Genomic DNA, 13,958 nt, shown 5'->3' on the forward strand with positions numbered 1-13,958 from the left:
AATGTGCATTTAAGGTGTAATGTTAAAGTCTTTTTAAAAAGTCCTCTGCAAAAGTAGGACATCTTACTATTCATCAGTGATTAAGGAAACTAACATAAGTAAAGGGAGAATAGCCCCAGGTTTCTTTTCAGCTCTGTAGCCAGGCTAAGAAAAGAATCAGAGCTCTGTTATGCCAAATGTCAACCTTGGTGTAAGCACAAGTAACTCTACCTGACACCTCTGACGAGCTGATCAAAACACTTTGTCAGGTTTAGGAATTACCTGATAATCTTGGAGGAGAATTTCAGCTGGCCACCTAGGCCAGCTATAAAATGTACACTTTTTTCCCCCAAGGAAATTGACTTGAACCCACCATAACGTCACATTAATAAGGAAACCTACAAAAAAGTGCATTTAAATGTTTCATTTAATTTAATCAGTTTCATCACAGTGCAGATTTGTTCACATTTTAAAGGCACATGCACCTCATCAGTGCGAACATAAGGCTGACAGGATTAAAGTGTTCATCTTAAACATCACTGTGCAAAAGTTCCCTTAATAGATTCCTTGCAATAAGAAGAAGAAAACATATGAAAAATATCAGCATGTGTTCCTGCTACCAATTAAAAAAAGGCTCTTAGTAATAAAGAGTTCAGTTTTTTAAAAGCCGAGTTCCTTCTTCAAATCTGAGGCACAATACTGAAAATAAACTGTTATACTGGATACAGGACAGGGTGAACATTTCAGACCTGTCTTTCATTGAAAGGGTTGCAGAGATAGTTATGAGAGTACAAAGATCTTTTATGGAAACTAAGCTTTTGCCACAAAAAAAAAAAAAAAGCAAATTGAACAAAAACAAAAAGGAATATTGACACAATACATCTCCACATTATACAGTTAGAAGCAGCTTTTGGTTTGGTCAGATTAGCATAACCATGTGTAAACCTACTTACACGCAGTTGCTTAAATTTTCTGTGCTGGCTAACTAATAATTAGTGGTATGTTTATACTGAATGAAAAAAAAAAGTTAAGTCGTATTAATCCCTTCATCCAACTCATGGAAAGCATTTAAATGAAACCCTAGAATGTTAAACCAACTCTTAAAAAACGATGATGATGAGTCACAGTTCCAGTGTAGCAGTAAACCTTTCTCTTAACTGCTCACAATCAAAGTCAGAAGAAGAATCAAACATTTTGTGTTTCTGAGAATGGTGAAATGTTCAGAAGACACTGACTATGCCTGAAAATTGCAGTTTATACACAAACACATGACAGCATGGGGAAAGAAGGTTATCTTAAAGGTGCTTTACGCAAGTATTTTATATGGGAATTTCAGACACTGCTAAGCAGCTAACTCTTTCCCATCTAACGTTTTTCTAATTGAAGACTGGCCACTGAGTCTCTCCAAAACCTGGACTTAGTCCTTGCACTCTGCAGTCTTGGTGAGCCTGGCATAGCAGTAGATGAGCCAGTTCTCCACCAGCTGCCAATTTTGGTAAGGATGTTCCTCCAACTTCCAGCAGGTCACCAAGAGTGCAGAATAAGGTCTACCATTTCACTGCAGAGACTCGATGGAGAGGTAGAGGAATGCCATAACACTGAGCTTACATGTAGCGCCTTTGAAAAACAAAAGTAAACTTACAAGAGAAGATAGATGAGCGTGGCTCAGAAAGACGGCAAAAATTTTGACTCGTAAAAGGAAAAGTACACTGATAATACACCAACTGTGAACCCTTTTCCAGTACTGATGTTTAATCCAACATTTTGACCAATATCTGATAACGATTGGGTAATGTTTATTTTGTTGTCTTTTTTCTTGCTTTTTATGTTGGGCATCATATAAAAAAACTGACAAGTCTTTTAGATTTTTAAATGTTTGAACATTTAGTGCAAATGCGTGCACACGCTGATAACAATCAACAAGGTCGATACTGGCTGATATCAGTGTTTACCAGATATGTCAATCCATCTCTATTTACTGGTATATAGTACGAAATGTTGATTGTGCTATCATTGCACACAGGCAAGCTGTCTTCCCCCATATACAGGCTAAGCTAACCAAACTTCTAGTGGTGGCATCATATATATACGTATATATAAACAAGTTGCATAATTTGTGTCCCTGTCATCAAAAGAGCAAATTTCCAAAGAAAGTAATGACTCTGGGCCCCTGAAACTGACACAGTTAAGTGGAATACAGCCACCAGTCACATTATTTGTCAACCATGTTTTTTTTCTCATATATGTAAAAATTTGGACAAACTGATCCCACCCTCCTTTCAGACTTTGGTGTGGTCATCGTTTGGCAGCTTCTTTGGTGGTCTTATTTTTGCTTGTAGTCCCGGCAGCTGTCACTCACGCAGGACTGCAGCTTTATGAGCCGCTGGTTCATGATCTGCAGGATGGAGGGATCCACCTTCTTCACGATGTTCTCCAGCTGATGCGGGTCCGACGTCAGGTTATAGACTTCTACAAATGACTTGGGGGGGGGGGACAAAACAAAACACTGAGAAGCTTCACATCTACTTTCACTAAAATGTGTCCAAAAAACAAAACCCCCACACAAACTAGTCCCGAGTGTACCTCACTGTCTGCAAATTCGCAGTACTGCATGTTCATTTTGCTGTCCAGAGTTCTGACACATGCGTACGTATTGTTGTAGGCGTCTTCACAAACACAGTCTGGGAAACATTGCTAAAGACAGTGAAAAATGTTACAGTGAAGGTTTCTTGGGAACAGAGAAACAAACTTTCAGAATCAACAGGAGCAATACGTTTTGTGGCAACATGAAGCCTATTTTTAGGCTTTAGTCCACAGTTGTTTCCATTTAGAAAAATTGCCATCTATTCGGAATTTGCTATTAAAAGGCACTTATTGGAAATTTCCTTACAAATTTGCACAACTCAAGCCATTAATAGAATCTGAACAATTAACTGACTTCAATTACTGTGTACTGACATCATGAAGCTCAACAGAGCCAGGCTATAGTCTAGTTTCTATTATAAGTCAAGTAGGGAGTAGCATCCAGTCTTCCCTCAGTGCATTATCAAAAAAGCAAAGAGGAAAACAGTGGAAAGGCTGAGAAAATACTTCTACTGTATTCAGCTCCCTTTTTTTTTGTATCATAATACTTTGACACTGAAGATAAAAAAAGGAATTATTTTTAATAACTTTTTTAATCAGAGATTATAATATTACTGGAAACTGGAAGCATGTTACTTTCAGTGGTGACCAGAATAGGAAGCCTGCTTTTGTAGGTACTCACAGATACTCCTGGACCTAATTTAGGGCAAGTAGGGTCTGATGTTGGCTGTCCTTCTCCAGTGTACTCAACAAGGAAGTACGGTCGTGCGGTGCCATTACGCAATGAAGGAGCCTAAGATAACATTTTGGTTAAGATTTAGCATGTGGGAAAAATAAGTGAGAGTCAATGTAAAGAAGCAGCTGACCATCTGAGCGAGGAAAGACTGCCCGTCCACATTCACAGACGACAGGTTGACTCCAGCTATGTCCAGTATGGTGGGAGCCAGGTCTATATTCAGTACTGAAGCCTGGAAGAATAAAGCATCATGAGAAAAAAAAAAAAGAAGGTAAAAAACAAAAAAGGTAAAAAAAAAAAAAAAACAGTTCCAGAGACATTAATATGCTTTTAAGCAGCTGGAATGTGTGTGTTTTAGTGGAGTTTTGTTCTGACCTGCAGCACCTGCTTGGGTTTTATGCCAGGACCGCGGACCATTAGCGGAATCCTGATGTCAAATTCATAGAGCTGCCTCTTATCAATGGGCAGCGAGAACTGACCTGGAACAGCAAGTACAGCTGATTACACCTAGATCTAATCAATCACTAGGCAGCAACTCAAGGTATTTAGGCATATAGGAATGGTCAAGATGACTCGCTGAAGTTCAAACTTAGCATCAGAATGAGGATGAAAGGTGATTTCTGTGACTTTGAACGTGGCATGGTTGTTAGTGACAGATGGACTGGTCTGAGTATTTGAGATACTGCTGATCTACACGAAGCTCAATCATCTCAAACTGGTTTATAGACAATGGGTTCAGTGTATTCAGATGGCCTCCATTCACCACATAATTGAGTGCCTTTGGGATGTGGTGGAATAGAGGATTTGCATTGTGGATGAAAATCTGCAGCAATTGTATGATACAATCGTGTCAGTACGGAGCAAACTGTGAGCAATGTTTCCAGCATCTCGTTGAATCTAGGCCATAAATAATTAGGGCAGTGCTGCAGTTAAAAGGGGTTTCAATGCAAAGAAAGGTGTACACAGTAAACTGGCAGGTGACTGTGCAAATACCTATAAGCTCTCAGGTCAGACTGGGGAACACAAATGTAACCTGTAACAAACAATTTACCCGCTATTGCTTTTAAAACAACATCAGATGGTTTAAAATAATTATTTCATTCAGTTGGGTGATTATTTGTTGCAGTCATTACTGTTTATTTACAGGTTTTTGTAGTTTTTGCACATTTTTATTACTGAACTAATCCCATACAGACAGATCAGTCATTGGTCAATATGGGTTTATTATATTTATCATTCATATAAGATAAACCAATCTGAAGATTTTTTCTTTTTTAAACATAAAAGATACTGGGATATAGAAATGTTGTAATTACATATGTTCAGCAGAGTGCCTCAGATTCAGTTTTTTTTTTTTTTTACAAATCTCTCAGCATTATTAGAAGCGCATGTGCATGACAATGATCTGGAGTCGGATGGTGTCTTTACAGTAAGTGATTTATTTTTCCTGTACTAGCTTCTCTTTATTGACTCCCTGTTATATCCAGACTCAATTTTAAAATCCTTCTCCTCACATACAAGATGTTGAATAATCAGGGCCCATCTTAAAGACCTCATAGTACCATATCACTTCAATAGAGCACTTCACTCTCAGACTGCTGGTTTTCGTGGTTCCTATCATTTTTTTTTAAAAGTAGAATGGAGACAGAGGTCTCAGTTTTCGTGCCTCTCTCCAGTGGAATCAGCTCCCACCTTGGATTTAGGAAACACACACCCTCTTTAAGAGGGAGAGGGACTTTTGATAAAGCATTTAGTTAGGGATGGATCAGTTGACCCTGAATTATCCCTCATTTCTTCTTAACTCACTATATTTTAATACATCACTCTGCATTTAGTCATCAATTACTATTAATCTCTGGTTTACTTCCACAGTGTGTCTTTTTTCCCCGTCTCGCTCCCCTTACCCCCAACTGGTTGTGGTAGATGGATGCCCCTCCCTAAGCCTGGTTCTGCCTGAGGTTTTTTCCTGAGTTCTTCCTTCACACCATTGCCAACAGGGTGTTGTTCTTTTGTTCTGGTTTTCTCTGTATTATTGTAGGACCTTCACCCAGCAGTCACTTTGAAGTGACTGCTGTTGTAATTTGGTGCTATATCAATAGACTGAATTGAATTAAATTGAATTATTTTCTATTACCCATGGTATTTCTTGAAGAAAACAAACCATAAAAAAGGGCCTAAAAGTAACTTAAAAAGTTTTGGTGACTTGCATTTATGCAATGCAGCCAGGGGGCTAAAAATTAAAAATTAAACTGTCTTCTGTAACCCAGCAGTATAAATCCAGCTCAAGATGACACAGACAGAAGGTACAGAGCATGAACTAATCTAAGATTAAATGGAGGAGTTTATCAAAAACAGACCTGTGTGGTAGCCGTTATCTGAAGTGTAGAAGATGTAGGTGTTGTTTAGCTCCTTTATACTGTCAAGTTTCTTCACTAGCTTCTCCACCATGTCATCCACAGATAACAGGGTCTGCCACCTGCCAGAGACATCAGAATTCTTTGGATGTACATGCTAGGTGGAGAAATATTTGGATGTTGATATGATTTTCATAATTTTGGATCTATACACAAACAAAATGGATTTTAAAGAAATCAATAAAGATGCAGTTAAAGTGCAGACATAGGCTTTAATATGTCAGGCTGAACACAAATACTGATTTTACCACTGAGGAACTGCAGATAACTGCACATATTCCTTTGATTCAGGGATTTTGTTTTCTATATTGTTTAGACTGGTTTAATGTCTGCAGTTGTTTGCAAGTGTGGAATTTTGCTTTCCTGAACCCATTGGAACAAATTTTATTCATAACTTTTATTAGTCATTTGCTAATTTTTTTCAAGCAATTAAAATTAATTGTTTATTTGTTATGTAATTTCAGACCAAAAAGGACCAAACAATGAGTACCCATTCTAATTTCTTCTATTTTACTTCAGTTTCAAGAAAGGCTTTGTCCTTCCTAAGTCAATTTCTAATATTTCTTATCTATGGGAGAAAAAAAAAGCTCTGGTGTTGACCTCAACAACCCCAATGAAGACAAATAGGGAGGATGATCACAGGATCCTTTCCATATTTTAAAAAAATACAATACCATAAAATTCAAAAGCATCATGCAGAAAACTCTGAGGTAGTTGAATAAATAATTGATTAAAAAAATGAACTTTCTGCTGCGTCTTCTGATTTACAGAGTGATTTCCAGAATCTTCTGTGTGAGAAAAAGCTGCAAAATGAAACACAAATTTTAACCTGTTTTCATCCAATTTTCATATTTCTGTTATGGAGAAGTGTGTAAAATTTGATGTGGGTCAGGATTTACACTTCAGACAAAAATTTATCATCATATATGACAGAATTATCTTTACAATGCTAGATTTAAAATGAGGGCAGTCTCTAGGACCTCTGTCTTTCTGTGAAATCACTTGGAGGCTTGTGACAAAATTAAAAAGTACATAATTAAAATCTTTACAGAGAGGATGAGCAAGAAAGCATGTGGTATGCTAACAGACAACTCCTAACTTCTCTTTGGCCAGTTTCAGCATTCAAACTCGAAAGCTTCTAACAGCTAAAATGTATTAATGCTTTATCCCTGCTGGCTCATGAGCTTAAAACTACAATTCGATTCAATTCTGTGTCAAATTACAACAACGCTTGCCTCAAGGTGCTTTATATTGTAAGGTACAGACTCTACAATAATGCAGAGGAAACAGAGAGAAAACCCTAACAATCAGATGATCCTCTATGAACAAGCACTTTGGCAACAGTGGAAAGGAAAAACTCCCTTTTAACAGGAAGAAACCTCTGGCAGAACCAGGCTGGGGTGAGGGGAGGAGGAAGACAGAAGAAAACAAACAAAAACAAAACTAGTTTTACCATTTTTTTACGTTTTCTTGTTTGACACTATTCTGACTTTGTCTTCTACGAACTATGCGCTTTCATGCAAAAAGAGACATACGCTTAACAATTGTACCTTTTCCTGTATGCATTATCCAGGAAGGTGATTGAGCTGTTTGGCATCGGATTAGGAGGTTGGCGCAGCAGCCAGTGTTTATCCTAAAACATTCACAAAAATAAAAGATTCATTAGAAACAAAATTAAAAACCAGACACATAACACATAGCATAACATTCTTGAAAAGGCATACCTTCCCTGGCTTGTTAAAGCTGCCATCTCGAGGGGCCTGGACATCCTTGAACTCTTTCTGGTACTGAGGCGCTGCAGTCCAGGGGGAGTGACAAGCTGGAGGGGACAGCATCAGGAAGAACGGATGTTGAGGGCTCCTGTCATCCAGGAAGTGAAGAGACCGGTTCAGCTGGATTGACAAACAGGCACAGACTTATTATATGACTGCTGCAAAACTTACATTTCTTTAAAAGCTTAGCTTAGGCAAAAACAAGCAGACTTGTAAAGAAATGAACACCAACTGTATAAATGTATGCTGTAAGCTACAAAAGTGGCATCTGAAAGTCATTATCACCCAGGGATGTAAAAATACAGTTGGTCAAAAGCCACAGTGCACCGTTCCAGGCTGTTACTCTCTTTTTCCCAATTTGAAATGTAATTTTGATTTTAGTTTTTGCCACCTAAGTTTAAGATTCATAGATCAGTTAGTATGAGAGCCCATATATACACACATAAACTACTGCTTTCTTTGGCCAGTGGGACAGCAGCTGCACAACAGAACCAGCTTCGAGTCAAAATGAAAGTGAAATATTAAGCAGCAAGGGTTTGCAAAAATTCAAATGACTCTAAGGGTGCAAATGACTGATTTTGTTAACCATATAAAATATGGACATAGCCAATGATCATACATCAGTTAACAAAGTTATATTGTGAAGTGTGAAGTTGACATCTTTGCCATTACCATATTAGCTTATAAAACAGAAAATAAGAGAATTTTTACAGTATGAATGCACAAACTGTAAAATTCAAGGATAACAGTCAATTTCAATGACATCTTTTCCTGTTAATTAGGTTTCATTTACGTTTCCCCTTTTGTGCCATAAAAGAAAACTGTTTTCAAGACTTCCAGCTCTTTATCTCATCATCTTTAAACAGTTAGAAGCACAAAACTGATGTGACACATCAACAAATGCTGAATGTCAAATATCACTCACATGTCAGCTTACTTGCCAGTGGGGCAGTGGTGGTTAGCAAGGCTAAAAAATGCTCCCTCCCTGTTTTACAGAATAGAATTTTATAAAGAAAAAAAGATACCAAGCCTATCTATGTGGGAGTATTTTTATAATATGAGCTATTTATGTTCGGTAACAGACATGAAACTTGATTGGAAAACAGAAGTTCTCATGCTGAATCTCATCTTTTCCTTGTTGTGTGGATGAATGTGTCAGCAAATCACTGACATTTCGAACCTGCCTTGATGGTTTACAGACATTAAAACTAGGACTACTATCATCTTTCTTCATGAAATGAAGCTACACCTTGGACCAATTCTTTCTCTCCACCGTTACTCTTTGTTGCAAGCAGTCATGACAACAGCACATGTGACAAACATCATTCAGCTCTCATAAACTAAATTTAAAGTAAGATAAACAAATTCTTTGAGTCACCTGATAAGCTGCAAGTGCGTGAAATTTAAACCTTAAATATAAACACAAAGAAACCAAACATTTTTACCAAAACTTGAATGTAATGTAATGCGTCCCACAGAAACTAAATAGCCCTTTCTAATATTAGCTTCTTTCTTGCATCCCTCTATCGCCAGCTACTGCATTAGCTGATGATTAACCTGTCACAATGCTGACTGGCAGAAAAACACCACATTTTATGTTTCTATGCCAGCAGCTGACTGAGTGCAGAGGTGAACAACCTTCTTCCCATACCCTCTTTTGTAAATTCATCCTCAAATGTCGCAAAACGTACAATATTTCCCACATACTGTTACTGCCACATTCCCACAGTGTGGCAGTAATAAATAGAAAGCATATCCATGTGCATGCACAAGCATATGTGTTCACCATTAAAAAAAACAAAACAAAAAACAACCAACCACCAATGACTTTAACAAACCGCACAGAGGCATACCTGCTCATTTTTGCAAAGTATCAGTAATAAAATATTAGAATTTCAGCCACCAAAACTTCTTGGATAGTCTGTACTAGACGACAGTTCATATTATTTTCAGATAATTCAATTAAAAATGAGGTCCAGTTTAGTGACATGAATGAGTATATGTGAAGCTGAGCAGATGGCTAGCAGCTATAGCTATAGCCAACAAGTTGTTAAAGCAACCATGGCCCTACTGCCAATACTTAGAAGTTCCACAAAAATTCACCCCCATACAATTGTTGTAAAGTAGGGAACTATCCACACTTCCTTAAACGATTCCATAAGTACATTATGACACTAATTAAAATGTAATCAGCTTCATGTTCAGCACATCAAAGCCAGCTGAACTATGAGGTAACAGATCTCAGTCTCCTCCAGGTCCTCCAGCTCAAAGATAATCTCTGGACAAAACAAGGTCTCCAACAAGAGTGCAGTAGGGATGGAAACTTAGTGGGGAAGAAGCTCATTGTTGCAAGATTTCTGACCAATGACAAGAGACTCAAGAGACTCATGATGTCAAGGACAGCACCTAGCTGGTTAGCACTGAACGCTCAAAATAAGAGTCAGGTAAATCAACCACCAAAGATAAATCAACCACATAAACCACGTAAAGAACTCCCTCCACTTCAAATCTGAGGGTCTGATTACTACTCACTATGAGGTCTGTGAGGTAGTCGTCCTCGTAACTGTCACCGTGCTTTTCTTCTTTCCCATTGACTGACAGAGTGTAGTTGTAGTACTGAGAGTTTCCCACCTGTAAATCATGCAGCAAAAGGTGTCACGACAGAAGTACTTAGGAGAAATTGTGCATGTACATGTTACTTGTGACTCACCAGTGCATGCCACTGGTCCCAGCCAGGTGGAATATGGCCAACACTTCCTGCTGCTTTGCTACCATACTGAAAGTAGAAGGTACAGTTAGCTCAGTCGGCTTCAAGAGAAATGATGTAACAAGCATCTTCAGGGCTTCATACAGACAGTCCTGCAGAATAAAATGAAACACAAACACCAGTTCTGTTGGGCTCCCAACAATATTACAACATTTAGAACAGGAAAAATCAGTCGTAAGCACGGTGTATTCATTGTACTGCCTGTGTGTTTTGAAGTTTGGAAACATTTGGACGTGTGTAATGCTTATAAAAGTATATACATGTACAAACCTGGTTAAGATATTTCCCAGAAAAGAACGTCTGGTATTTCAGTTTGTTGAGGTAGGTGGGGAAGGCCTCTGCCTCAGGGCCTTTCTGCCACTGAAGGCTGGAGCAGTTCCCATTAAGGGAGTTGTTTCTCACCTCGTGATTGTGAGGGTATCGACCTGTCAAAATACTGCTCCTGCTGGGGCAGCACAGTGGCGTGACTGTGAACTTCGCAGGAGGAGGAAGTGAGAACAGGGGGAAAGGGAGAGAGAGCGAGAGAAGCGTGACAGCAGAAAGGAGGATATGCGAATCATTTATTGTGTAATCACTGGTGCAAACAGTGCTTCAAGAACATTTGAGTTTTGCTTTCATACACACATCTTGTGCCATATCTTTGATTATTGTCTTGCAATGTATGTGGTTTTGCAGATTTGATGTATCTGATTCATTATTATCATATCTTCGTTACCATGGGCAACATATCAGAATATTATATATTGTATTTGTCTGTGATTCCCACCAATTGCTCTGACACTTCAAGAGAAGAATTTTTCTTTGTTAGTCAAACTGCTCACATCCGAAACATGACAGGATTCCCCAAGTAGACACTTGTAAAAGGAAGTCATAATAAGTACGTTTGGGAACCAGTGGTTTAATTTTTACCAACATATATTGTTTCATAAACTTGTAATGTGATTTATTGTGTGACACTTCAATCTACAAGTAATTACAACTGTTGTAAAATATAATGTAATAAAAAAAATGTCTCCCTGTGAAATGTAGTCTAGTAAAAGTATATGTACTGCATAAGATACTCACAGAATTCACAAATGTTGCTCCTTCGTCTCCTATATAGGCTTTTGCCTTCTTCATTGGTGTCTGTGCAATAGAAACGGACAAAGTGACTCACACCATAATGACAGTACTGGAGAAGTAATAGATGCTACAAGCACAAACTCAAAACATTATGACAGTATTAGCTACTGTCGAAACATCTACTAGAAAGGCGCATAAAGTAATCTCTTTTAGCTAAACACTTGATCAGCTGACCATTTTTCTGTGAATAGATCTTTGTGGATTATTCAAATATCTGGCGGTTCCAAACATCTGGTAAAGAATCTTTCAGGACCTAATAAGAACAGGTACCAGCTTTTGAAAATACATTAAGTGCATTCCCCATCCAGATTTTTCCTTTTTTAAAAAATATGCTTTCAATTCTGAGCAAAATATTGCAAACATAAATGTGCTTATACTGAAGGGACCTTTAAGGTTGTATGTGACTTATAAGCAAAAATACACACAGGAACAGATGTAGGACTTGAAACAGGAATAGAGTTAACTGAGCAATTGTTTCAGAACCCAAAAGCTTTCCAAGCATGTTAGCAGGCTGAACTTAACATTTGGGTTAAAAACACTTGTTGTAACTTCCAGAGTTTCAAATAGATTCATTCCAAAACCAAGTAAAGGTCCTAACAAAATTTCATAAAAAATGCTATTATTTCATGTAGAAAACTTCCGCATGTTGTGTAGAAGAGATATCAACTGAAGGTCCTAGGCCCTCGGGCCTGGCTGTACTTTCGTGTAATAAGAACTTGTACCACAAGATACAGTAGCCATAATTTAACGCTGCAACTCATAAAAACACGTTGTTTTTTCCAATGACGCCTGACAAAAGGAAAAAAATGTATGAAGAGCGTGGGTGGCACACTCGTGCACTATCGCCTCACACCAGCCCAGCAACCACCTTTGATGAAACTTTTAGTTAACACATATGTACAAACTAATTACAAAAATGACCTTTAAGTTCAGTCTCAGATCAATACTGTGACCGCACACTTGTATGTCATATTTTGACTGTACTGACTTTCCAGCTTTAATAAATTTGCATAAATTGCATTTTCTAATTTTTAGTTTTATTTGCTCAATTTTATTATTTTTTTATATATCCAGCCTGTCTTTCTCAAAAGTCATAAATTTCTCACAATCCTTGTAATTCTTTCATCATCTAAGACAGTTCAGCTATTCAACTAACTGATTAACAGGTTCAAAGCACTGAGGAGGTTAAATCTGAGAGTGTGTTTGTCTAAACTCAGTATCCGGTGACTATAAACAGGACGTTTCAAACAGTATGAGCACTGCATGACCTCACTACAGAAACTGTCAAGTCTCTGAGGAACCGACACGAATGACAGGTTGTATATTTCTAGAGTGAATTCACTCACCATCCCACCTATCTGAACATCCTGGTCGTCGACAAGCACGAGGATAATGTTGCTCGGTTTGTCGCTTTCTGCACACCTGACGCCGCAGGTGAACAGCGCAGACAGCAGCGTGACCAGGGACAAGGCAGCGGAGTGTCCTCCTCCTCTCTGTGGGCTTCTGGTCGCACCAGCTCTGATCCTCAGGTCTGCCATTGAGACACCACAGCGCCGGGCCTGGTGCTACACGAAGCCACCGCTGCCGTTCAGGAGCTTTGCTTTCCTGCACAGGGGGAGGCTTGCTGTAAAATGAGCGTGATGTGGCTGGACCGGACACACTGGTAGTTTTAAAGTTTGAGGAAGTGGATTAAGAGTCTGCGATCATATGATCACGCTGAGTGGGAGGAGAGAGGACTGAGAACACCCTGTACAGCACGGCTTCAGAGTGCTTTTACTAGTGACATTAAGTCACCAAGCATAACAAAACCAATCCTGAAATATTACGAGATAAAATATCCTTTACTAATCCCGCAGCTTGAAAATGTGAGCCCCTTGAAATATCACCGATAAGATGATTTTTAAAAATATTTTGATGCTAACACCGTTGCACCGTTAAGCTATTTAAGTATTATGGATTTCCATTCAAAAATCTGAATTATTTTTATTATCTTTGCCATGACAGGGACGCCATCTCCCTTAAACAAAACAGCAGAGTGATCCATGTTCAGCAGACATAACAACATGATGAGGATCCAGGTGTGCAACTGGCCTCCCTCCCTGAACTTTTTTGGTGGATTATGAAACTAAAACATACAACAAAGACAGTCCAGAAATATTCAAATTCGAAATTGAATAAAATGAGTGCTATGCTTTCAGAACTAACAGCTAACAGTTGTAACAACTAACATAAACCTAAACACTGGTATTCATATCTATGTGGAAAATCACGCTATGTCACATTAAAAATCGTGACATGATCAAATAAACTCATATAGTAACTCAATCTACGCTCCTCTGTTTTTTTTACTTATGAAAAGAGATTTCTCTACTGATTGCTCTATGTATCTAATCAATCAAATCTTTGCGCTTCCTTTTGCTGTAGCCTGAGCTACAACTGATAAATGAAATGATTCAGCAGCTAATTATAGTTTTTTATTTCTTTTGGTTGGTTTTACTTTTTTGTTTTCACACTGGATTGAGCAAATACAACAATATTATCACAAAAATAAAAAATATCAGTAGATAGTTTAATCCAAATAAAAC

The 13,958-nt window shown here is 38.2% G+C and overlaps 1 protein-coding gene across 1 annotated transcript; it reads right to left on the minus strand.

Moving 5' to 3' along the window:
• Positions 1-388: 388 nt before the first annotated feature.
• On the minus strand, positions 389-13,126 carry gnsb (glucosamine (N-acetyl)-6-sulfatase (Sanfilippo disease IIID), b). Its single transcript, XM_063477790.1, has 13 exons — positions 12,720-13,126; positions 11,317-11,376; positions 10,522-10,725; positions 10,195-10,260; positions 10,017-10,115; positions 7,437-7,604; positions 7,263-7,345; positions 5,656-5,774; positions 3,674-3,777; positions 3,429-3,530; positions 3,245-3,355; positions 2,563-2,673; positions 389-2,458 (listed from the first exon to the last, which is right to left on the minus strand). The coding sequence occupies exons 1-13, from the start codon at positions 12,909-12,911 to the stop codon at positions 2,303-2,305; spliced, it is 1,575 nt and encodes a 524-aa protein (XP_063333860.1). The 5' UTR covers positions 12,912-13,126; the 3' UTR covers positions 389-2,302.
• Positions 13,127-13,958: the final 832 nt, after the last annotated feature.

This window comes from Pelmatolapia mariae, linkage group LG7 (genome assembly GCF_036321145.2).
Source record: "Pelmatolapia mariae isolate MD_Pm_ZW linkage group LG7, Pm_UMD_F_2, whole genome shotgun sequence".
Taxonomy (NCBI): domain Eukaryota; kingdom Metazoa; phylum Chordata; class Actinopteri; order Cichliformes; family Cichlidae; genus Pelmatolapia; species Pelmatolapia mariae.